This window comes from Pygocentrus nattereri, chromosome 28 (genome assembly GCF_015220715.1).
Source record: "Pygocentrus nattereri isolate fPygNat1 chromosome 28, fPygNat1.pri, whole genome shotgun sequence".
Taxonomy (NCBI): domain Eukaryota; kingdom Metazoa; phylum Chordata; class Actinopteri; order Characiformes; family Serrasalmidae; genus Pygocentrus; species Pygocentrus nattereri.
The window spans coordinates 16,445,326-16,472,055 of NC_051238.1; the positions used below are offsets into that span (position 1 = coordinate 16,445,326).

At 39.5% G+C, this 26,730-nt stretch overlaps 1 protein-coding gene across 2 annotated transcripts in view; it reads left to right on the plus strand.

Annotated features, from left to right (window-relative positions):
- fnbp1l (formin binding protein 1-like) overlaps positions 1-25,802 on the plus strand; it is a 51,439-nt gene extending 25,637 nt beyond the window's left edge. The window contains exons 2-15 of one of the 2 annotated variants that reach the window (XM_017693513.2): positions 4,792-4,907; positions 9,848-9,898; positions 11,928-12,075; positions 13,095-13,157; positions 14,939-15,043; positions 15,278-15,406; positions 15,562-15,708; positions 16,597-16,800; positions 19,459-19,568; positions 19,752-19,884; positions 22,192-22,289; positions 22,498-22,640; positions 23,111-23,269; positions 24,359-25,802. In XM_017693513.2, coding sequence (XP_017549002.1) covers positions 4,792-4,907; positions 9,848-9,898; positions 11,928-12,075; positions 13,095-13,157; positions 14,939-15,043; positions 15,278-15,406; positions 15,562-15,708; positions 16,597-16,800; positions 19,459-19,568; positions 19,752-19,884; positions 22,192-22,289; positions 22,498-22,640; positions 23,111-23,269; positions 24,359-24,366 — 1,614 coding nt within the window. In that variant the 3' untranslated portion in view covers positions 24,367-25,802. Of the gene's footprint in view, positions 1-4,791; positions 4,908-9,847; positions 9,899-11,927; positions 12,076-13,094; positions 13,158-14,938; positions 15,044-15,277; positions 15,407-15,561; positions 15,709-16,596; positions 16,801-19,458; positions 19,569-19,751; positions 19,885-22,191; positions 22,290-22,497; positions 22,641-23,110 lie in introns of both variants that reach the window. The other variant, XM_017693512.2, reaches the window with a different exon arrangement.
- The last annotated feature ends 928 nt before the right edge of the window (positions 25,803-26,730 follow it).

The window sequence follows — 26,730 nt, forward strand, 5'->3', positions numbered from 1 at the left end:
GCTAACGATTAAACAAAAAAAAAAAACAGTTAGACGTTACCTTCTCAGTGAACTGAAAATGATTAGTCAGCGCTTTGCGTGGTGATGCATTCTTTAAATTCTCCTACTTGTCCCTGGAACCTGGAGGATATAACCATTTGTATGCATGCTGCAAAGTATTTTATTTATTATTATTTTTTAATAAAGTATTTTAGAGAGCTCCCTGTTCCTTTATAAGAAAATATAGGCTGGGCATAGTTTATTTCTCTCCAGTGAAGCTCGGGTTGCTTAATTAATCATCAGAACAATCGGTAGGTAACTAAACTACTAATATAATTAAGAGTAACAGTATGGTATCCATGCAAAAGCCACTATGTTGTACCAACCAGGCTGAATTCATGCGTTTTTTTTTTTTTTTTTTTCCTCCAATGTAAGGATCATCTGCCCTAGATTGGTGTTCATGCAGGGGGCTGTGTCTGAGATTGGCCAACTTTGCTTTGATGCCTTTTATCATCACATGACTTTGTCAGGTAATTTCATCACAATAAAGAAGAAGAACGTGATCCTAAGTAACTGTTCCTTCTCAGGTGTCAGGTTTAGGTATAGAGGTCATCAGAGGTATAGAATGTATAAAAAAAAAAAGTTTTTATTAGGACATTAACCATATGTGGAGGTATATTTAAAAGGTTTTTCACACCCATTAATCTGTTTTCCATACATGGTTGTTTGCTTGACGTTTTGTTTTTTAATGCGTGTAGTTGAATGCTGGGACTGCTTAGCTGTGTTGCTGCTCCTATTGTTTTCTCTGAGCTTTGCCACACCTGAACCAGGAAACACTGAAATGGCAGTTTGACCTCATTCTGGTCCTTAGGCATTAAGACTCAGCCATTTTGTATCACAAGTTGGACTACTGTTTTACCTTTCAGCTGACCTCAGACCAGTTTCATTGTTGCATTTCTGATGAGGAAAGTTAAGGTTTTGGAAGAGCAAGCTGGTCTTCGGTCAGCACTGAGCTATAATCATTGAGTCAGGAATGTGTAAGCAGGTGTATTGCTGGGTGGAGCAGTAACAAGTCGTAGTGATACAGCTTGTGTTGACTGAGTGACGCAATGTTCTAAGCTTATGAGTGTCAGTTATAGTGTGTGTGTGTGTGTGTGTGTGTGTGTGTGTGTGTGTGTGCGCGCGCGCGCGCATGTATACACTCAAGTTAAATGATAGTTAAATCGCCGCAGATGGCCGTGGGAGAGCTGTTTTTCCACTCGGGTGAAGCACCAGTCTGCTGCTAAAGTGATTTCCTTCAGCAACCATAGCTGCAGGGGCTAGCACCGACTGCCTACTGGACTGAGAATAATACAGGCCGTCTGTACAAAGACCCACACGTTCTCTCTCACACACACAAAGGCCAGTGCAGTGCCTTCATCTTTACGACACACTGAAGCATACGTGCTAACTTGCTCTGAGCATCACCAGCCCAGAATAAAGTCCTCCGTCCACCCTTGGCAAAACTGCGGCAGAGTCAAGCTGTGTTTTGTGTTTGTTCACTGCCTGCTTCCTTTCAGACAGGCTTCTGCTCTCAAGTCTGTATTTGTCCTCCTGGCACAGGGCTGGTCCTGATTTTCTGCAGAGATCTCTTACTGGAATTTAAATCGGGGTTCAAACCTCTGTTTAATGATTCCGATCAGTCGTTCTCAGCTGCAGCTCGACTCCAGCGTGACTAAAGCAAATGATCCCCTCTTTGATACTGGCTTTTAACACCTGAGTAGCGCTTAACTAACACGAAGGCCTCTGAAAACAATGATGAAAAGAGTCCCTTAGTCGCTTTTCTTCTTTCTCTCTAGGCCAATACTCCTTTTCTCCCAGGTCCAAAATGCCTACATGTGTAAGGTGTCAGTCAGCATGATCAACCTGCGGGTTCTTCTCAGGCAAATGTTTGACAGAGAGAGCCTTAAATAGTTTTTCACTTCTCTATTGGTCCTGTCTGATGTCATAGAGATGAAATTAACAGGGCAGTGTTCACTGAAACCTATTGATATGTCATTCATGAGAAAATGTTGTTAGTGTGTAGCCTGTATGGATTTTGTTAATAAAGGGTTACAAATGCAGTAAAATGAACAGTCATTTTAGCACAGTAGCCCAGTGTCTCTGAAACGTTCTGCTCTTATGGAGTAAATAATTTCACTATCAATTATATCTGTAATCAAATCCAGCAGTTCTGTTGAGGATTAATCAAATACATTAAATTTATAGCTACAAACATGCACATTCCTTAAATCCTGCTGATGTTGGTTTCCTCTATTTCAGTAATTTTCATACAAAAGCAGCTTGAAATATCAGTCGAATCTGTCTGAAGCTGATATTTGGTTTAAGAAATATATGCCTATGTGCTTATGATTCTGATCATTGTGTATCCCTGATTTTCATGCATAGTTATTTTGATGTGCTTTAAAGTACAGAGCGGATGACTTGACAGAAATATAATAATCATAATAATCAAAATTGCTTGTTGAGGCAAAATAAATTGGGTTGGACTGAATTTGCCATCAAAATAGTAGTGTTACATTTTGTGTTACAAATTTTTTAAAGGAGCGGTTAATAAGGAGCTGGAGGGAAAAATCAATCAATATAAATGAACATAATGGAAAAATATGCTGACATACAGGCTGCTGCACGTTGCTATACGCTGTTATTTTACAGGCTCTCTATAATTGGTCTAAACTGGTCTTTTTATGACGCATACATTTGTTCACTGTTCTCTAAGTGCTTGCAGCTCTCCTGATGCGCTCAGAAAAGTGTATTCTTATACACATTTTCCGCTCCCTACTTTAAAGTGGCTGCTGTGACTAAGATGAGCCTGAATTGTTTGTGGACGTGTGGTGTTTGTGGAGGTGAGGCTTCAGTTGTTGTGATCCATGCTGTGCATGAGGAAAGGCTGTCTATTGTTCTCTCTGTGAGGAAATCTGCTGGATCTGTTTCACCTCAGTGTGTCCCACAGAAACAGTGCCAGAGCTACACAGCCAGAGTGTACATACTGTGAGGGAGCCCCATTTACCTTTATATCTCTCTCTCTCTCTCTCTCTCTCTCTCTCTCTCTCTCTCTCTCTCTCTCTCTCTCTCTCTCTCTCTCTCTCTCTCTCTCTCTCTCTCTCTCTCTCTCTCTCTCTCTCTCTCTCTCTCATATATTGCTTCACGTCTGGGGAAGTTGTCTGAGGGAATACTATCTTATGAATATGCTGCCTTAGGCTTTATGTCTGCGTTCTTGCTCTCTCTTTCGTCCTTTTGTTTCTCTCTGTATCAGTCTGTTCACCCCACCTCCTCCCCTCAGTCTCATCATGAAACCCTGTCTGACTGCCCCGGGCTGGACAGAGGCCAGAGCTTTGCAGCCTGTGGTTTCCTTTAATCCCCCTTGGTTTAAACAGACAGGTTTCCAGTCAAAAAGTCTCTTTCTTTCTCACTCACTCTTGCTGTCTTTCTCGCTCGCTCGCTCTTACTCTCTCGCTCGCTCTCTCTTTCTCGCTCGCGCTCTCTCTTTCTCGCTCGCTCTCTCTCTTTCTCGCTCGCTCTCTCTCTTTCTCGCTCGCTCTCTCTTTCTCGCTCGCTCTTGCTGTCTTTCTCGCTCGCTCTTGCGTTTTTTCTCTCTCTCTCTCTCTCTCTCTCTCTCTCTCTCTCTCTCTCTCTCTCTCTCTCTCTCTCTCTCTCTCTCTCTCTCTCTCTCTCTCTCTCTCTCTCTCTCTCTCTCTCTCTCTCTCTCTCTCTCTCTCTCTCTCTCTCAGCACTTGAAAGCTTTACCATAAATAGTTTGTAAAGATACAGACAGTGGCTAGGCTATTCCATAACGAGGCGGAAGAAGGCTCATCACCATAAATGTTTTTCAGGCTCAGTGTTATATCAGAGTCTGAGATTTAGTTGTGAATAAGGTGATATAATGCTTGCCTGGTGCTTAGACCAAGCTGGCATCAAGATGCCATTTTGTGGACAGAGTAATATCATTGTTGCATGTGTGCTTGCCAGGGATAAGTAATACTAGTAATAGTAATAATGTAGGTTGACACCAATTTTGGTACCAAATAAACATACCCGAAACGGCACTGGCATTTGAAATAGGGTAATGTCAAACACTCGCACCAACCCACAAATAGTTAGGATGAACGGTAACACTTTACTGTAAGGTGTTGTTCATAAGGCTATATGACACACAAGCTTGTTATGACAACTGACGTAACCCTACATAAATGTTTATAAAGGCTTATTCCTTTAGGCATCAGCTGTCATAAGGGCTGCTTGAGCTAATCTTTGGTCAAAACTAGCGGATGTCACCTTTTATGGCAGTTGTCATGAGAAGCTTATGTATGTGATTTATAGCCTTATTAACAGCACCCCACAGTAAAGTGTTACAGAATAAACATATCTAACATTCTTAGGAGTGTAAAATATCGGATACTGAGGGATTCAACCATATTGATTTCGGCATGCTAGAATCAATTGTTATTGATTTGTTGTAATATTCAGGCTATTATCAAGCATAACAAAAGCATTTAAAACATCCAAAAGCAGATTGGTTTGATCATCGAGGTCAAGAATGTACATCTACCCTACGTGTTGATGCTACATGCAGTTTCCTTTGAAATGTATACAGAAATGGCAATTTTCTAATTTGCTCAGCAGTGATTCACATCTGTGGTTGCCCAACAAAATGATGAGTATTCTTCAGACCATTACATATTCATATATCCTGTCTTACACAAACAGAGTAGTACCAGCGAAGGCTCCTTCACCTCTCAATGCCCCTCTGTGTTCTCTCACTTCCTCCCACAGGACCAGTTTGAAAACCTCGACAAGCACACACAATGGGGCATCGACTTCCTGGAGCGCTACGCAAAGTTTGTGAAAGAGCGGCTGGAGATCGAGCAAACCTATGCAAAACAGTTGCGGTGAGTTTTCTAATAATAATCACTGTACATACACACTGATGTATCTGACGTGTACACACACACACACGGTACCTTGTGCCCACTCACTCTGCCTGTCTAATGTTTAAATAAATCATGACAGTACAGGGACAATGAATTCCCGATATTTTAATTCACTCAAGTTTACAAACTCAAATTAATTGATGGATATTGACAAAGCCTTCATTAAATATTTATTGTGGAAAATGTATTTAAAGCATGTCAGAGATTTAGCACATTTTTAAAAACTATAATACTGTGCAAAATCAGAGACTGCCCTTCAGTTCAACCGCCAAACCCAGACTCCTCCATCAGATTACCAGATGGAGAAGGGTGATTGGTCACTCCAGAGAACATGTCTCCAATGCTCTAGAGTCCAGTGGTGGTGCTTTACACCATTGCATTTGACGCTTTGCATTGCGCTTGGTGATGTAAGGCTTGGATGCAGCTGCTCAGCCATGAAACCCATTCCATGAAGCTCTCTACGCTGTTCTAATGAGCTAATCTGAAGACCACATGAAGTTTGCAGGTCTGTAGCAATTGACTCTGCAGAAAGTTGCAGACCTCTGCGCACTATGCATCTCAGCATCCATGCTGTCATTTTACATGGCCGACCACTTGTGGCTGAGTTGCTGTCATTTCCCAATCGCTTCCACTTTGTTATAATACCACTGATAGTTGACTGTGGAATATTCAGTAGCAAGAAAATTTCATGACTGGACAGCACAGGTGGCGTCCGATCACGGTACCATGCTGGAATTCACTGAGCTCCTGAGAGCGACCCATTCTTTCACTAATGTTTGTAGAAGCAGTCTGCAGGCCTAGGTGCTTGGTTTTATACACCTGTGGCCATAGAAGTGATTGGAACACCTGAATTCAATGATTTGGATGGGTGAGTGAATACTTTTGGCAATATAGTTTTTCTGCGGAGATTAAATAAAAAGTATTCCACTTGCATGAAGGAAGAGAAAAATCAAAGTGAAAAAACAAGAATTTACCAAACTGCAGTTCAAAAAATTATTAAAAGGGATATATAAATAATAAAAGTGGGACTCCTAACTACTGTGCCATGTAGAACAGCAAAACTGTCACAGTCAGGTAAACAGTACTTTGTCTTTCATCTTGGGAGAGAAAGAGGAGAAAATTAAGCTTCCCTCTTACTTCAGATCTAAAGAAAGGTATTTCTGTCCATCCTTCCACTCTGAGAGAACTCGACACTATGTATCAGAAAGGATTTCTCAAGAACCTGTTACTGAGAAAAGGAAGAAGACAAAAAAGAATGGTTGGTGTTCTCAGAACAATAAACTGACCACCCTAGAACCCAGAAGTAATCACTGAATGTGTTTTGGATTGATTGGACCAGAGAAGCAGAAAGTGTAGCTAACTATATACACTCACCAGCCACTTTATTAGGTACATCTTACTAGTAGGTTGGACCCCCTTTTGCCTTCAGAACTGCCTTAATTCTTCATGGCACACTATCAACAAGGTGTTGGAAACGTTCCTCAGAGATTCTGGTTGGTTATTTGAGTTACTGTTGCCTTTCTATCATCTGGAACCAGTCTGCCCATTCTCCTCTGACCCCTCACATCAACAAGGTATTTTCGTCCACACAACTGCCGCTCACTGGATGTTTTCTCTTTTTCGGACCGTTCTCTGTAAACCCTAGAGATGGTTGTGTGTGAAAATCCCAGTAGATCAGCAGTTTCTGAAATACTCAGACCAGCCCGTCTGGCACCAACAACACGCCACGTTCAGTCACTTAAATCCCCTTTCTTCCCCGTTCTGATGCTCGGTGTGCACTTCAACAAGTTCTCTTGACCACATCTACATGCCTAAACGCATTGAGTTGCTGCCATGTGATTGGCTGATTAGCTATCTGTGTTAACAATAACAACTTTACCTAATAATGTGGCTGGTGTGTATAGTTGTTGAGACTTATGGGCAGTTTTCTGTTAAATATGTTTTCCTCCATTTTTCCTTAAAATGAGGAAGGCTATTTTGACTGGAATCAGTTCATTAGTATTTTTAATGTAAATGTTTCTATTCTTGTCCAGCGCAGCAGACTCTTCTCAAATTCCGCTTCTCTTGTTTTTGGCATTTGCCTTCAAAAATGTATTTTAAGGGCTCCCAAATCAGCACTGCAGCCAAAGATTTAAAGTGGCAGTGTGTAACATGAGTTTCTCTCCTACACATCTATCTGGCACATATTCAGCACACTGCAGTTTGTAGGTCAACTTAATGTTTACTAAAGTATTTTTTGCTTGAGGCAAAAAAAAAACCAAAAAAAAAAAACACTTAACAGGCACATAAACACTGTAATTGGACCATATATTTGTTTTATTTTCATTAATGAGAGTCAAATACTACCAGCTTTATAATGCATGAGTATATTCCTAATTCAGGTATATCTTTAGGGCTTACATGTAATTCAGCCTCAGTGGTCTGCCTAAAGCAGTTACCATGCTGTCCAATCCATAGTATTGATTTGCTCTATAGCATACTCTAATACTATAAGATGCTTCAAAATGCTGAAAGCCCACTGAGCATTTTGGGCTTTTCCCTTGGAGGTAGGGAATTGTGAATGTGATGAAAAATCAAACTGAGAATCAGCCACATGCCATAAATCTGCTTCAGGACATGAGCTGAGCAGCAGCTGTGGCCTCTCCTCTCTTTCTCCTTTCCACTTAAACCACACCCCACCCCCCCAAGTAAGCCATGCCTCCCTGCACTCCCTCTCAGTGTTACACTGTTGCCTGGATACAGCTGTGGAGTCCTGCTTCACCCCTTGTAATCTCTGATAGTTGTGACGTCGCACCACAACAAGCAAGAGGTGTCTGACAAGCCTCGGCATGACACAGATTGACCACTATGCCTGAAATTTACAGTAGAGACCGTGGCGTACCCCTCTGAGTGAATGATGGTGGACTCTAGGTTATTTATATGGGATAATTTGCAAGATGGGGAAACACTGGGACTAATATTATTCATAATGAGAGAGTGTTTATTTGTCCTTGGTAGAGGTTTATACTTAATTAGAACAAACATTGCAGTAGTGAAGCCTACAGTCCTGTTAAGTAGAGGGTTAATTGTTTTTTTTGTTTTGGGGCGGGGGGTTGTTATGTTTCCAGGATATGGTTTATTATGTGGATCTTTCAAATTACACTGATTACAAATGTGTTCGTACAGGTGGTAGCTAAACGCATTGGTGTGTCATGACGCATTGAAGGATTGTCAGTTTTGCAAAGTTATTATTTATTATAATAATATTTAGTAATTTTTTGACAAAAATTAGTAATTTACAGTCACTGTATTTGTAATCAAAATTGACCTTTATGTATTTCCTTATATACAGTTATTCATTACACAGTTCATTATATCTTATTAAAAAAAGAGATCATTCTTGTTTTCCCATAATTTTTGAAGAATTAAAAATATTCACCAATAATGCTTCACCTTCCACCTTTTCCACCTATCATTGATAGAAACATGTGTTTCACTCAGAAATGCATCATGGTTTGGAAGGTTAATGCAGTGGTTTCCAATTTACACAGAAAATATTAATCTTACTAAAATAGTCACATTGAATCAGCAACCTGGGATGCTGGGAATGCAGCAGCACATCCAGATTTCAGGATTGTTAAACTGCAGTTGCTAAAAATGATATCTGAGTTTGATCATAGAAAAGTAAAACCAGTAAAGCTGGTTTTAGAGTAGAATTTGTATTTTTGTATTTATTAATATATTTTCAAAATCCGCACTAGCTGTTCACCTTAAATCAATAATGTATTCTCATTGAAGTGAGCCAAATCGCTACTCTCACCAGCATGGACATTTTAGGGGCATGTTGTTAAAACACAAGCAGGTTGAGGCAAAGAGGGAAAGTGTATGTATTGCTGTAGACCATTTCTGTCTCCCACAGCAGCCTAATAATCTTTAAATTAGTAAAAACGTCCCATGCTTTGAATACCTTTTGCTTTTTATCAGCTATTTTATCTTCTGCTCAGTGTTCATTCGAGTGTTGAATCTCAGCATGTGACTGTGTGTGTGTGACACAATTGGTTACTGTGCCAAACATCGACTATCTGATTGGACACTTTCATAAAAGCAATTAGAGTAATCAGAGTATGCATCAGTGGTATGATGTGTCAGTTAGACGTGTGTATTTACATGTGTTGCCACTCACCACCTCACCACTTTATGGCTGTATGGCTATTTATATCATTGTATTATTTTATCAGCTCCACTTACAAAATAGGTCTACTTAGTAGTTCTACAATTAAGGCTGTAGGATGTGTAGTGTGTGGATATAAGGTGTACTTGTTGAAGTGGCCGTTCTGTCTATACTTTGATGAGAAACATGATGAGAAACTGCCATGACTTGGCAGACACACATACTGGTATGCAGGAGTTTTACCTGATGCTGCTCTATATATTAATCACAGAGGGAAGTGATCAGTCTGAGATGCTTTTATTAGTGAATTAGAGGAAGCACGTTTAAGGGAAGTAGCAGGCATCATTAGCCCAGCTCAGTGGGTATCTGTGGGCGGGGGGGACTCATTTAGTCCCATACGCACTCCAACCCCCACTGTATGTCCCTCAGGAGAGGAACATGCCTAAACACAGCAATGCTGCTTCTCATTTATCAGAGAACTACTCCGTTCCTGCTGCCTGTAAATATAGCATTTTGGGGAAGAAGTGGGGCAAAGGGAAGGGAATTAACATAGTGTTGGGTTTCTCTCCTGTCTTTGACCTAGTTTAGCTCTCTGATGTGTAAACTACATAGACTGTTTAGTCTGACTTCTTTTATTCTTGTACATGGAAATGAATATGATTTAAAAATGTTTATATTCAGGAATGTAATTTCTGAACCATTTGTTTGTGTGTGCGTGTGTGTGTTAAATATTTTTGTTATCCAACAGGAGCCTGGTGAAAAAATACTGCCCTAAGCGATCCAAAGACGATGAGCCCCGGTGAGTCTTACTTGGAATGTTATGAAAAGGGGAATGCAGCTCATTTTAGCTGTGTTACTGCGGTCAGACCACTCATAACTTCTCATTTATAAGCCCATCTATAGCATTGAAAGTACATGCTTTACTTTGACCATTTTTTGAAATAGCTTATTGCTTAAATAAGTCCAGCAGACTTGTTCACAGAAAAGACAGTGTTCTGTAGTATTGAACAAACATTCTACCAATGGAAACAAGCTTTACTTCGTAAGATTTCTTGAAATTAGTAATAAAATCTAGTTCTTAAAGCTAGTTTCCATGAACAGTAATAACATGAAGGAATTCAGTATTAGCCTTTTAGTGAGACAGTACTGCTAGTAATCCAATCCACTGTTACACTTCATGATCATTAACAATGTCTTCTTATTAAATGAGGCATCAGACATTCACAATTTTGCTTTCGTCTTCTGTTAATTTCAAATCACATCTGAATATCCTCCACTGAGTGTGTTAACAAGGTGGCTTCTGAGAATTCTGGCAAAAACGTTGCCCAGCTGAATTCCCTATTTCAGTACTGCTTTCAAATAATCCAAATAATCAAGGACCATCTCAAAATTCTTGAAGTATGCAATTTGAGAAGACTCTAATTCTTGAAAACAAGGGCTTGTCTGGCAAGCAACGAGGAGATTGTGGTTGTACCTACTGTACAAATGTCACAATAATATTGCTGATGTAGGCAACGGGGAGTATCGGCTGGGCGTCAGTTCAGGAGCCTCCCTCTTCCTATAATGAATTCCATTAGATGTGCATCATTTGACATGGAGGACTCCTGTCCCTTGCACATTCCATCCTGTGCTGTTACAGTGAGGGCAAATGCTGAATGGAGTTGGACAGTGGAGGGGAGATTGTTTGCTTTTGGTGGTAATTCCTCTTCAGTCATAAAGGGAGGACGTCTATCCAGACAGTCAGGATGTTCTCCTCTGTCCATGACAGCAATGTGTGTGTGTAGTTTAATAAAGTGAGCAGGTCAAGCTTGTCTGCTTGGCAATCAGTCAACATCAACAATCTCCAGTCCTCTAGAGCACATATTACAAAAAATAAGTAATGCTGTGGTGTCTGTGCCACTAGTCCTAGGTAGGACCTGAGGCAGTTCATCTTCTGATCATTTATGAAGTTATTGATGATTTGTGATTCCTCATTTGTGAATATTTATGCTTATGATGAATGCATTGCAAAGTTTCTACAGGCGACCAGCCAGGATATACTTCATGTTTGCTTATTTAGTTATGCATTGGAGATTAATAACTTATAAAAAAAAATGAGTTTCTGATTTTGGTTTTATATTTATTTAGCAGAATCATCATACATGCTGTATTTTAACTTTTAAGTATTGTAGTAGTAGAATTTAAAACTTGACACATGCTGCCAAATTAGCTCTCCTATTGATTAGGACTTCATAAGCTAAACTGAAGGCGAGCACATCAGATTACTCATTAACAATGTGTTTGTCAGTTGTTAGAAATGGAGGACTGCAAAAGCTGTGTACTAGAGTTCTTTAATGAAAGTATTACTGTAAAACTGTAAAAATGTTAAATGTTTTTGTTCAATGTAGACACATACTTTCAAACTATATCAAGTTGTTAAGCAAACATTTGTTCATTTTTACAAGACGATATGTCAAAGTGCTTTCAAGTGCAAAACTAAAAAGCCAACTTTAGAAATCCTGCTGTCATTTGGAGTAAAGGGGAAAAGCCCAGCAATATAAATTTGAGTTTAGGCTGAACCATTGTTTTAACCTACACAGTCCCAAGACTAAACATTTCAAAAACAAAAAATATTTTTGTTATGAATATTTCATTATGTCCGCTGCATGCTCAATAAAAGTGTATGAATTCTTTTTTGTTTACTGGGTAATATATAATATTCAGTGTCCAGTATACTGGACATTTGTATATGCTGGTTAAAAGTACTGTTTTTCAATGTAAGGTTTTATTATAATATATCAAGACCAAAGTGCTGAGTGTCTGAGTGATTGTGTGTTTCGGTTTTGCAGGTTCACGTCATGCCTGTCGTTCTATGCCATACTAAACGAGCTGAATGACTATGCGGGTCAGCGAGAGGTCGTTGCCGAGGACATGGGTCACAAGGTGTATGGAGAGCTGATGAGATACTCGCAGGACTTGAAGGCAGAGAGAAAACATGTGAGGATCTCGGTCATACAGTGCAAAACACAAGCCTTTTTACTAGGACCTGACCACTATGAAACGTTTGTAGTGTATGCAGATTTTCAAGAGCTGAAAATTCTCATAACCAGTAATATTGAATTATATAATTTAATATTGTCTAACATTTAAAGACTTTCGTAGTTTTTGTTAAGCTTCACTCAGTGGTATGACTGCCAGTTTAAAGTTCTCAAATTTTTTATAAACCCAAATGATAAAATCTGTGAATATATTCTAAATATATGGTAGCACCAAAGCAGAGTTTCCCAAAATTCTAGAAGCCCCAGATCTAGGTTTCTAAGAGACTCTGTGCAGGAGATACAATATTAGGTGGTAATATGAGATTATGTGAGATTGTGCCATTCTTTAGAAATGAACAGTTTTCCTCACATCAGAGGTATCTGCCTTTTTCATATGTATAAACACACCATTAAAGGTAAAAACTAATTTTTATGGAAAAGCTCATTTTTAAAACCACTTTTTATGAAATGGGTTTTATGTAATGTAATTGTTTTAAAATACACCACTCACTCTCCAGTCTGTATTGTGTTTATATGAAAACTATGCTGCAAAAACAGCCCGTTTTCATGTGATGTCACAAAAACCAACAAATTGACATCCCAGCCATTCAGCATACATCAGTTTAGCTTCACCCGTTCACATTAAAGTTATAACAAATGTTTCAGCCTTGTTATTAAACGAGGCGTAATACATGGCTGCCTGTCAGAACAGAGGTCATTTGCAAAAATCTGCCTTAAAGGCACAGTAACAAAAAATAGTCTGTTTAATTGCATGGGATAAAGAGAGTTTTGAAAATAGTCATGTAAAAAAGGATTTCGACTGTTTTTGGTACATCATATATAATTGAGCATTAGAAGAAAAATAAGCAGGAAAATGGTCCCTGCTTTATTGATGATATGATAAATATCCATCTGCAAGCCAGTATTTTGTTCCAGCTCTTGAGCCTGTTTTTAAAAAATGTGTTCTATGTTTCACAGCACCTTCAGGAGGGAAGGAAAGCCCAGCAGTATTTGGAACAGTGCTGGAAACAAATGGACAATGTGAGTATTTGTTAGATTGTGTGTCTGCACCTGTATCAGCTACAGTGGCTGAGTGTGTGTTTGGATGACCGATCCACAAACCTTTCTCCAGCTATGACCTGCTCTCCCTCACACTCATCCAGATATTCAAATCCACATCTTTGTAAGTGTGTTTGTGTGAGAGAGGACAGGGAAAGAAACAAGGAAGGGTACAGCAGAAGACTGTTGGCATAAGTTCATGTGTACTACTCAGTGTACCCCCCCCCCCCCCAGCCCCTCCAAAACATACAGACACACACTTCCTTACCACACACAAACAGCAGACTGTAACACTGTACAGAGCGAGGCTGTCAGTGTGTGTTGTAGACAGTAAAGCTGGATTGTTTTTGCAGCTTTATGGTTAGTGCAAGTGCTAGCCAGCAACAGCTGAATCTCACATTGAGAATGGCCATGCTGTAATGCCTTAGGTATTCCTCTTTGTGCACTGTCACAAAATTAAACACAGATGTTCTGACAAACTCCAAAGGACAAATTGCCACTTTCGCTCTTTCACCCCACTGATTTGTTTGCTACTGTATTGGATTCTGTCTGGTATCTTCTATAATAGTCATGCCAGCTGTTTGATGGGTACAGTGGTGCTAGAGAACTTGTGACTCCTTTAGAATTCTGAACATTTTTTCAGATCTTTGTCTTTGAATTCAAATCTAGTAAAACAAATAACAAACACAAGTACAGACTTTTACGTTCACTTGTTGAACGAACTGATCCAATACTAAATAATTATGGTGGACTATCATGTGAAGCTCTAGCACAATCAGATTAGTCTATGGCCTAATTTGAGTCAGAAGGTTCAATCAGTTGGATTAAAGACAGGTTTGAGTTTGGGTGCCTTATTTAGAAAATAAAATAAAAATCAACCTGCATCTTCATTATCAACATCTGGTCTTCTCTTGTTTTCTGAGGTCCCAAGAAATCTCCAAGTTTTTGATGCTCATCACGCTGGAATTTCTATGAAGTTTGGACTTCCAACTGTTCACTGTCAGAACTTTGGAGGACAGTAAAATAGGGGCGATGGAGGAAATTCAGCAACATTGTTGCCCTTCCTAAGAGTGGTCGTCCATCAAAAACTCCAAAAGCAAGGCATATGAAATTTGGGGGCCTGTATTACACTGGCTAATGTCGTTGTTCATGAGTCCACCATCAGGCAAACACCAGACAGGAACAGTATGTATAAGATGATAGCAAAGAGAAAGCCATGGAAGAATGTTCTTTGGATGGATGAGTTACAAAATATCTTTTTGGCTTAATTGAGAAGTATCACACTCCTTAAGAACCTCATTCCAGCTATATAATATGGTGGTCACAGTGACCAACACACTGATCAACATTTACAATAAACATTTAGTTGAAGTCATTCCTGCTCACAGAGGTTAAATGAACACAGATTCACTTACTTTTTTTCCTTGAAAGAGAATTGATGTTGGATCTCTCTTTGATAAAGGAATTAAAAGTATAGAATTGTATGTGGTGGGGTTTTGGTTTTTTTGGTTTTTTTAAAGCTATGTTCATTTGTATGACTTGGATGAAGACCTGAACATATTTAAGGTCACAATTATGCAGAAATTCCGAGAATTCTAAAGAGTTTGCAAACTTTCCAGCAGCACTGTTCATGCGCATAATACTTTAGCAGATTACTGCGTGCAGATTAGCACTCTCACTGAATGATTGTTGCATGTGGGCCCAGGTCATGTTTCATATCACGCTGAGCTTCTGTTCCTGTTTTTCCTGTGTGAATATGACAGAGCAAGAAAAAGTTTGAGCGAGAATGCAGAGAAGCTGAGAAGTCCCAGATAATCTTTGAGAGGTTAGATAACGACATCAATGCCACAAAGTCGGAGGTGGAAAAGGTAGGCAGAAAGTTGTATTTGTGGTTTGCAGCTGACAACATTGCTTTAGAATGTTACATAAACACTGCATTCTGTTGGTCCTACTTCTAAAATATAGGTGAATTTTCATTCCAGATCATTCCAGTCACTTTAAGTCAGTTTTGATTGAATTTTCTGCTTACTGCAGCTTCAGTTGGAAGTCCTGCCTGTGTTTTTTTTTTTTTTTTTTTTTTTTTTTTTTTTTTTTTTTCTCAGGCTAAAGCCCAGCTGTATTTGAGAACCCACATGGCAGATGAGAGTAAGAATGAGTATGCTGCTCAGCTGCAGAACTTTAATGCTGAACAGTGGAAGCATTTCAATGCAGCCATCCCACAGATATTTAAGGTAAATGTTCGCTTCCCATCTGAATTGTATTGTATTTAGATTTTAATTTTTTTAAACTAATTTGCAAAAAAATAATGTAAGGTTTGTTTCAGCTTCTACAAAGGATGGTTGTATTAGTGTGCATAATATAATTTTTGGATTTGCTTATTTTACAGAACCTACAGGATATGGATGAACGTCGAACAGTGAAACTGGGGGAGACCTACCGGAGCTTTGCTGAAGTGGAGAGGAAAGTCATCCCCATCATTTCCAAGTGTCTGGAGGGCATGGTGACTGCTGCCAAAAACGTGGATGAGCGCAGGGTGAGTGAAGGTGCAAAAATGGGCAGCTGTATCAATCTTTTAGTTATCTTGATATTGTGGGTTGGCATAAAAAGTGTGTGTTACCTAATCTGATAGTCAGAGCTTTTATCAGAAGGCAAAGCAGTTGCAGCATTTGTATTACATGTTTCACTTTCTCATATATCAGCTGCCATTATGCTCTGAAGCCGTTGAGAAATGTATTGCCTTTGGGCAATGTAGTCTGGTAAACATTGTCAAAAGTGGGAGTTTTTTAAGGAGGAAGTTCAACATTGTGGCCAGAGCTTATGAGCTCTTTCCCATGATGCTCATAAAAAGGTCCAGTATGACTTCTTCAATCTTATTACACCCATGACCACGACCCATCTCCTACCCTCTCCACATAATAACAGTCCAGTTATTAGAATATTTGTGTTAGTGTTTTTGCTTTGCCTTGCATGTTTACAAGTGTAGGTCATGCTCTTCTGAGGGTTTCCCATTATCCTGGGCTGTGCCTGTATAGGCCCCTAGGAGCAAGCTGTGTGGATCTGCTCCAGGCTCTTCCAGAATGTAGACCACACCCTCTGTTAACATGCCTGTTTCAGAGTGGCTGACCACCTTGAGCCTGTTCATACCATTTGGCAATGCCCATGATTCATTACATGTAATATTAATATGTTTCATAACTATGCTCAGCTTGTGTAATGATTGATATTAAGTATATAGGATTTAAAGGACAGGCTGTGTACACAATGTTGCAATACCACTTGCCACTGCTCAGTGTTGTTCATGCAGTCCAGCTTGCTGCAAAGGTCTTATTACTGTCCTTCAGCAGTGATCAGTTTTATGTGAGCAGTGTTATGATTTAGTGATCAGCGTATGTTATTTTAACTTGATGTCATTCTACCACAGGACTCATCAATCGTAGTAGAGTCATTCAAGTCAGGGTTTGAGCCCCCAGGTGACTTCCCCTTCGAGGACTTCAGTCAGAACATCCAGCGCACAGGATCGGACGGCACTATTGGAACCCCTAAAACCGATGGAAGCAAACCTGACCCCAAACACTCTATCGGAAAAGCCAAGAACAAGCTGTGGCTCTTTGGGAAAAAACCCAAAGTAAGACTTGCACACGTACAAGCACATATACTATGCTAACACGATGGTCCACCTTTTTACCTACTCAGTCACAAGACATTTTACTGTATACATTCACATATGCCGTTACAGCTGTTTTTAGTCAGTATTCCAGTTTAAAGACAATTTCACATCAGGTTCTCCTCCCTAATGATTATAAAGCAATTGCTTTTTCAGAACAGGTTATGTAAACCAAATCTTACAAGCCTGCACAAGACTTTGACCTGCCAGAGCTGTAAAAGGGTTTAACATACAGTTAATCAGTAACCTGCTATTTATGGCATGACACTTCATACTGGCATGCCACCAGGGCATTACAGGTTTTGCTTTTCTTTTATTTAACTGCACCATTTTTGGGGGGGGGGGTCCTCTCAGTTCATCAGTTCATTCACGTGGAAGTTGATCATTCAGTTCTTTTTGCAGTCATTGTTTATGTAGCTTGGTTTTGTAGCTGCATTTCATGTCTTGATTCTTGTTTTTAATGTAGTATTTAACTTGGTGACTGGCAAGCCATAGTGAGTGCCTTTTGTTTGTTTGTTTGGTTGTTTTTGTTTAGTTGTTGACCTTTTGATGATTTGTTGCCCCAGCTTCCCCCATCCATTCCTCCCCCACCCCTCCCTAGTTTCCCTCATGCCCACTTTCAGTCTCCTAAGTTCCCCACTGAGCGGATAGCTCATTGTCTGAATGAAATGAGAACGGTAAAGTCCAAGATCCCATCTTTCCGGGGTCTGAAGAGAGGGGTAAGAGTTTGCTGAAGTGTGTGCGTGTGTGTGTTTGTGTTTTGCTGATGATTTCAGTTATTGACTAATCTTTCAGAGAAAGACCGGTTTTGAAGGTCAGTTCATCATCCTTTTAGGCTCTTAGAGTGCTGCTCTTGGATCAGTTCTTGTATGAGTTTGATTGTGGAAAGGAGTTGATGCTAGACCAGCACTCATAGCTGTGAAAAGATTTTGTCAAACGTTGAAATCGGGTTACAGGTGTTGGGTATTTCAGTGGGTATTTCAGTAGGTATTTTAATGTTTCAGTGGTGTTTGGCCACTTGGAGGAATGGTTTGGCAAAAAATCTGATTCACACAATATTCCACTTACCCCAGATGTAATTGACCGGCCAAAACATGTTTAGCATCCAAATTTAACTTCTTTATTTTAGTGCTGGACCTGTGAGGTTCATGTTGCAGATATGTATTGACCAGAAGTCAGTAGTCACTCAAATGCTTTTTTGTACATACATCTCCAAAACCTCTCTCAACTCAGTCAAACCACATCTAGGTCTTCATTAATGTCATGCAGACAATTATTGATGGGGTTTAGGGCACAGTATGACTTTCTGTAAGCTATAGAAACAAACAGCTTAACCATGTAAACAGTGTTTAGCTGAAGTGTCTAAAACGCTACCTGGTGAAGTTTTGTAGTTCAAAGTCATAGTGTTCTCTAAATATCAACAAATCTGTGTGAACTTGATAGTCTTGGATGCTGTTTGAATGGGTTGAGTAGAGTTTTGGGGATGTATTTACAGAAAAGAGTTGATAATTGGCTTTCTAGTGTCACATTGTTTGCAGTGATGGCCTCTCAGCTCCAGCACTAAACTAAAGAAGCAACATCTAAATGCTAAACATGTCTTGGCTAAACAACTGCATCTGGGTTAAAAGGATCATTGTGTAAATTACATTTTTCACCAAACCATTACTTTAACTATCATTCGTACTGACTCGCAACCAGACACTGATCTTCTAACCAACTTACTACTTTAACTACTAATGGCAGATTAGTAGTTAGTTTCAAACAACAAAAAATCTTCATGATCATCTGCTCAGTTCTGCATCTACATTCTTTTAAGGTCCTGTTCTGAGGCCAGCTAAAGAATAAGTGGCGCCCCTTCATCAGACTGACGAGCTCAATAGTGGTCTGTAGTCTGTGGCGAGTGTTTGTTGACTACCATAAGAACGCTAACTGTCCCGTCCCCTTCCTTGCTGTGTTAACCCTATCTCACCCAGGGGAACCTTTAGACACAGACTAGGTTTCCGGGCCTCAGCCCAGGCCTGTTGTGTCAGCATGATGAAGTGCTGTTAGTGTCTAAATCCGTCCTTGGAGCCAGAGTATTGACCAATGCTGATGAGCTACTTGTCATTGTGTGTTTCTGTGTGTTTGTGAATGGCGTGGTCTAACCACAACTGCTCAGTGGTCAGTGAAGCTGGTGAGTATGGAGGTGATATAGTGTTGGAGTGCTGTAGAAGTAGCCATGCCTGTGGACTTGAGTAGAGTCTAGGTCCTAGAGTCAGTCCTGTTTTAGGATCCTTCACCCTCCTAAAGACAGAATGAGAGCCATCACTACTGTTCTTCGCTGCTTTTTTGTGAAGATGTCCTTCTTGAAGTTTTTTGGGTTACTTTATGTAAACAAGGCAGTGAAATAATGTATTTTTATATGATCACAATTTTCATCCATTCTAGCCATCCATGCTTGATCTTACCATACACATTTCATTCTGAGCTTTAACAGTACATGAGCCCATTTAACTCTGGGAAGGACACCTCGTTTGGGATTTGTTTTTGTTTCGTAGTGCTCTCTGACTAGCTGCGTAAGGGTGTCTGTCCACAAGTTTCAACATGTTAGTCGCTAACCGCTAAGCTATGTCTTTCCAGGCTCCAAACCTGGAAGATCTCAGCCACCTCCCCCCGGAACAGAGACGTAAGAAACTACAGCAGAGGATTGACGAGCTCAGTAGAGAACTTCAGAAAGAAATGGACCAAAGGTAGAACATGGCAGTAACTGTTCATAAAAATGTGTTTATATATATATATATATATATATATATATATATATATATATAATTTATTTATATTATATAATTTACATGAAACTGACATGTTTTGTAGTCCATGTCGTGGTTGCTAGTTTGTGAGAAGATTCTCTTCTGTAAATCTCCATCTTACAGAGATGCATTAAACAAAATGAAGGACGTTTATGAGAAGAACCCTCAGATGGGTGATCCTGGGAGTCTCCAGCCAAAGATCTCAGAGACCATATGCAACATGGAGAAGCTGCGCTCTGAGATCCATAAAAATGAGGTAACCTCCCCAGTGAAGCGCCCCATTGTTATGGTCATATAAGGAAATGCAGCCCCCAAAGGCACATCTGGAGACATGAGCTGTAGTGCACAACTGGGCAACACTGTTTGTTAGTGACACCTTGTGGAGAAATGGACACATCGCATTTCCCTTTTTTTTATACACAGAAAGCAGTGCTGATGAATTCAGGCAGTGGTTTCCTTTGTTATAAGATATATTAAAGGAATAGTTTGGCCAAAAAAAAAACCCCTGTTTACACAGTTTCACTCCAAATGTGGTTAATCAGCTAAGACATGTTTGGTGTTTAAGTTTGTTTCTTTAGTTTTGCACTAGATATAAAACACTGAAGTAGTTATTGGGAGCTTATAGGACAAATCAGTGTTACACAACACCCAGTAACATACTTTAGGATGGATAACATGGGTAGCGCTTCTTTGATACAACAGGATTTTGTAATCCTGAGATCAGTTTTTCTTTTTTTAAACGTTAGATATTGGAAAACGTTTTTTGTTACCTTATTGTAACAGCTTGAGAAATTTGTGTTGTTAATTTCCATCAAATTAATGAACATTTCATTACATGGTTTAATGAAGAAGCACTTCCTTTATAGAGGTGTTTTTCCCACTGCACATCTGACCCAAATGGGAACAAGGTGAAATTACAACTTAGGTTTTAATTCATTTCCCACCTGCTTGGGAGACGGCTAAAACAACAACATTAAATGGTATAGCACTTTTTACAACTAGTTGTCTCAAAGCAGCTTTACAGAAAGAGTTTATTGAAGGAAAGCAGTTTATGGAAGGTTTATCAAAGAGATAAAAAAGAAAATATACTGGAGTCCATGTATAGACATAAGGAACTGAATCCTGGTCCAATCCCCAGTTGTGAAAAAATCCCTAACAATAAGAGGAAGAAACCTAAAGAGGAACCAAGACTCAAGGGAGGAACCTTATCCTTCTCTGGTCGACCCCGGCTGAAGAAAGAATGACATGGCTAATGAGATTTTATGACCAGATACAACAAAGGAGCTTAGAGCTTGAACATCTTTCAGAAATATTCAGAGTAATCTAGGAGGAATTAATGTAAAGAGCCATTATAATAACCACGTTTAATGATTTAAACAGGCTTTTGGTAATTTTTTACCACTCAAACATCGTTTGTCTCAGTATGTCGTATGCTAGTAAGTTTAACTTGCTTGCTGATAGGAATCAATATACTGTACTTTTTTTGCTCTCATACAAATATTTACATTTCCCCAGAATCATGTATAGATTAAACAAAATGAATATTTTTCTCTGTTGAGCATAAAAATAGGAGCCAACATACTCAACATGCCTCACAAAATCTTTACAGACTATTATTATCTTAAAAAAAAAAAAAAAAAAAAGACACAATACAACATACCTTGCGAGTTTAATTCTGGCACACTTATTGGTCATGTAATAGTGTTTGGCAACTTCGTCTTCATCTGAAAGAATTAACTAAATTGCTGTTGGCTTTTGGGCTGCAAGTCTTACCAAACTCAGGTCTCTCCCTGGGATTAATGCTATTAATATCACCTCTGCCAGCTTTGAAAGCAGGAAAAGTGGAAAGGTTTTGCATATTCTCTTTGTATTTACTGTAAATTGTACCATCAATTGAGCTGCTTTCATGTTGACTGGATGCAAGTTGTCCACCCAGACGTATAGCCAACATGTATGTTTACCAACATTCTGATTGTCTACACAAATTAACATACTGCAGACGGCATGCCTAAAGCATTCCACACTTCTCAAACTGCGTACAGTTGTTGAGCTTTGTCATATAGACTTGGTCATGTTTTTATGCTGTATGGCATCTGGCTATTTATGAAAATGGATAAAATACATTACGTCTTGTAGCCATGTGTAGCCAGTAGTTGTAGCCTTGTAAGTTGTATCTTAAAGTTTGAATTTTGTCAGTACTTTTTTCAATTTTTGTAGAGACAGTTTCAGAAGCTACATAAGCCTATTTCACAAGTCTATTTGAGATTATGTGATTAATTAAATACAAATGTATGGTTATTTTGATGTGCAGCTTGGCTGATGTTAATTTGGTGGGAAGTTGCTTTCATTACTTCCAAGCTGTTTGTTGATACCCTTTGGTGCTACAGTGCAAAACTAAAGAAGTAAATGTGAGATGTCAGACTTCTTTTTACTTGGCAACTTCCTTTGGGGTAAGGGGAGAATTGGGTACATTGAATGCTGATCTATTCAAATTGAAGAGAAAATTCAAGAATACATTTTTCTAGTTCTTTTTTTCAAGTCTTTCCTTCTGTCTGTCTCTCAGACATGGCTGGCAGAAGTAGAGGGGGCTAAACAGAGTTCTCGGAGTGACCGACGGCCTAGCACAGATGTAAATCATCATGCTCCTCATGGCAGAGAAAGGTGGGCATTTAAATTTATAGCTGCCTTAAACAGAACAGTATCATTTTGCTTAAGGAATCTCCTCTCATTGAGTGTCTAGTCTCACACTGTCTCGTGTCTTAAATCAAAGTGCAGCAGCTTGTAATCATTAAATAGAACGCTAATGATAGTGTTCATATAGATTATAAGACTACATGTGGTAATTGTTTTTCTGTCTGTGTTTTTATAGTCCTGAGGGCAGCTACACAGACGATCACAGCCAGGAGCACCGGTCCCCCCCACAGCCTGACCCACACGAGTTCGATGACGAGTTTGATGATGATGATCCTCTTCCTGCAATTGGACACTGCAAAGCGCTCTACTCTTTTGATGGTACAAACCTATGCGTTTAATGGATAATGCTTGGCTCTCTGCAGTCTCTCTTACTGCTCACACAACTTTAGTTTTCCAAACATATGTTTGTGAAGTAATTGTATTACTGGATGTCTTTATGTGTAAGTTTGTCTGATGCGCACATGCACCAAAAAACGCCTGCACATAGCTTGTGCTTGAGAATTAGTGGGCTGTGTGTCCATAATATGTAGGCACCATGCATACATATTACATATTCATTACATCTAGGACAGTGTCTTTGTTAGAAAGGGGCAGCAAAGCCTCAAGGCCATTTCACACTAAGTTTTACAGACTGCCCCTCCCAGTATAAAACTAATTCTGTAGTGCTTTACTTTATGGTGTAGTTATGTAATGCAGAATGTGTTATTGCTTGAATTAACTTTTTATTTTTTATTTATTTTTTTATTTTTTAATACCACTGTGTGCATGTGCTATGTGTGTGTTGACAGGATCTAACGAGGGCACGTTGGTGATGAAGGAGGATGAGGTGCTGTATGTTATAGAGGAGGATAAAGGAGACGGCTGGACACGAGTTCGTAAGCAGAGTGGAGAGGAAGGCTATGTGCCCACGTCCTATGTGGAGATCACACTGGAGAAACACAGCAAAGGTGCGGTCACCTACATTTGATCACCCACGGCATGGTGGCCTGTAAAGACATCAGGAATGGGAACATGTGCATGTCAGAATTGACGCTGCATTGGCAGCACGACTCCCTGAATCATACTCTGTTCACTGTGTGAGCCCTGGACAAACACACATGTACACACACCCATTCTTCCCAAAGTGACCATGACAACTATTAGGGTACTATGACTGACTGACTGTATTCCTCCTAGTTGAGAAGGTTTTTCCTCAGTGACAAATTAGCTCCTTCTTAAAAATTTACGTTTATTGTCCTGTTATTAATTTTATTAGGTGTCAAGCACACTGTTCTTAATTTGTTCCATTTTGTGTCTGCATGGAAATTTTGAGCAAAGTAAATTGATAAAGTAATTTCTTCATTTTTTTCTCATTTGGATTGTCCCTCATTTTGCCATGACCTCTCGGTCAGCACCGCTAACACTACGACCTGCATTCAGCTGCTCTGCAACTTGTTTTTTCTCTGTAGTTTTTCCACAGTAATGCAAGAGTATAAAATAGTTAAGTACTGGTAATGTTTATCAACCATAGTTAGCCTCATTTCAGTAAATCTGTTCAGCAGGGACCTTCCTATACAGAATTATTGATTCAAAAGCTGCATTTCAGAGGATCTCCTCTAGGTGGCAGTGTTGCATGACATGTTTTTCCATGGTGCCACCTTGCCTTTGGCCTGCAGAGGTCAGAAATCACTGAGAATAGTTTAAGAGAATTGGTTAATTAAGTGGTTTTGAGATGGTCATTTAAACTTGTTTTTGTGGCCTATACTACTTTTACATATACCAGCTTGAGGAGTGTCCTGAGTCCTGAACAAACAAGGTTGCCTATGGTTGTCAGGTGCATTTGTACAGCCCCCATTTTTTGGCACTACTGCAGGTTTATGTAAGATCATGAAGCGCATATCTTATCGTTTTATGTGTTCAAGTCGATTTATCATGGCACACAGGATCTCCACAATGTTTGTTTTAATCGTGACCTCTTGTCCCTGGCCAGCCCCTCAGTCCTCTCTAGTGTTGATCTATGTGAGTGACTGTACTCTCTCCTCTTTCTGTGGCTACAGGTTCCTGAGTGGAAGAGTGGGGCTCTGTGGTGTTGGTGGAGGGGACATGCTGCTCTGGGTCTAATAGTAGGTAGTTCAGGGTTTTCAGACTGAAAGAGACAGAAAGGGTGCGGGGGAAAAATGTAGGAAATGAGGACAGGATGCATGTCTTGCATGCTGACACTGTCATTGCCGTTAACATCATTCCATTGCAGCAGAGGCTTGTGGTGTAGGTGTGGGAAGCATAATGCGAGGAATCAGACGCATGAAAGGAGGTTAAAACCCAAAGCTTGTTTGATGCATTGATCCTAAAAGTGTGCCTGGCACTAACATTCCATCCTGTTGAATTCCATTCCAGCGCCGTCATGGGAACAAATATTTTTGCCTGCACCATCTCATTTGCCCATCTTAACATGCATGATCTAAGCTCATTACTTCCTCCCTCAGGGCTGACCCATTCAGCCCCTACTAGGACAAAACCACTTCAGCCTGTTCACTTCTAAACCCTTTTCACCCTACTTATGATGTGATGTCTTGTCTTGTTTGTGTCCATTGAGTATTTTTCACATTTCGACTGCATTCCCTGATGCATTCAAGAGTCATTGTCATGCCTCACTGTTCTGCCATCAAAGCATGAACAAACCACAGTAGAAACAGGGTGGGACCACAGTAGCTATGCTAGCAGTCCCCAACACGAAAACCAAGTGGGTGCCTGTACTGTGGATCACCGGTGCCTGGTGCAGTACTGACTAAGACCAGCAAGGGGGTGCATCACCATACGCAGGTGGACCAAAAGCTGGACCTGTGACGACCCTCAGAAATTCACTCAGCATTCCAGCCATCCACATCCTTACAGCCTATAGAAACCCTTCACTCTGTTCACGATTTCACATGTGCTTGAAGAACACGCAAGGGCCTCGTAATGGGGCCTCATAAATGCCCATCTTTCAGTGCGTATGTTTGTGAATGTGATTTCATACATATATGAAAACGATGTGTATGCATATGGATATATGTATACATGTATACATGTGTATATACCTAGTTAGTTTTTATTACTGAATTGTAAGTATTAACAACTTTTATTTCATACTGAATGTTTTTATCGTGTCTTTTTATAGGGTTTTTAACCGAGTGAATGACTTTGCTTCGCTTTTAAAGAATCGTGCCGTTATCTGTTTGTAATCATCACTTTTTTTCTTTTCTTTTTTTTTTTTTTTTCTTTTTTTTTTTTTGTCTGAACAATACTTTATTGGAGCCTGGTCTTAACCAATGCACTTTTTTACCCTATTGCATTTGAATTTGAACTTCAGTGAGTAAATGAATGAGTGAGTGAATGGTGTTGGCGCTGACTGCTACCTTTGTATAATTATATTGTACAGTAAGACAGTGGTGACCACTATGTTCTGGGTTGTGTTTGATCAAGAGCAAACAAGAAATAAATACTAAAGTCTGTTCGTCCCAATCCTTCTGTTTGCTGTGCATGTTTTGTGTGACCGGACCGGAATACTTTTTCAGTATTAAGCGTGGAAGACTGATATTTCTTCTGTGTTTTGGTATCGATAGATACTTTCTTGAAATACTGACTTGGCATCTCAAAGCAATGCCTTGCTGTTTCAGAATGATGTATTTGCTTGATAAAGTTTTTTCTCAGACTTGTGAGATGCTTTGTCGAAATAATAGTCAATAAATTTAAGAATGTAATTGATTTTGCGGTGTCATTTTGGTAAATTGGTTATTTTGGGATACTAAGTAAATATTTTGCTAAATCATTATTTTGAGACAATAAGGAATTACTGTGTGATGCTAAGTCAATATTTTGATAAGGGAGTCATTATTTCAAAATACTAAGTCAGTATACTGCTGCCAGAACTGTAGAAGGAGGGGAAAACCTGTTAATGGGCTTCCATAGTAATGTGTAAAAGGATAAATTCTTTATTTTTGCTTGATCACTCTGGTGATCTAGCTAGCAATACTCCATTTGTATTTGTGGATTTGCGGCCTAATGGTGATACTGAGGCTAAAAAGTGAATAACTTATTATTGTATTTCTTGAGCTACACACCTTGTTTATACAGTGATCAAAAGTTGTCATGGAACACCTTTATCATGTATTATTGTTATTTTTCCAATGATTACATTTAATAATAAATGTTAATGTATTATGTTTGTAGAAATTTACCATTCAGATCCACAATCAGAATCCAGTGTTCCTGACTGGGTTTAGATACAAGGACAAGTCCAAAGTCAAGGATCAAAGGTACACAGTTTCAGTGGAAAGAGAAGGGATGTGTTCCTGCTCAGCATTAGTTTCATAAAATCACCCCATGTCTAGAAAAAGTCATCTGAAAGATGGGATATGAAACCGACTACTAACGTACATGAAGGAAAGCG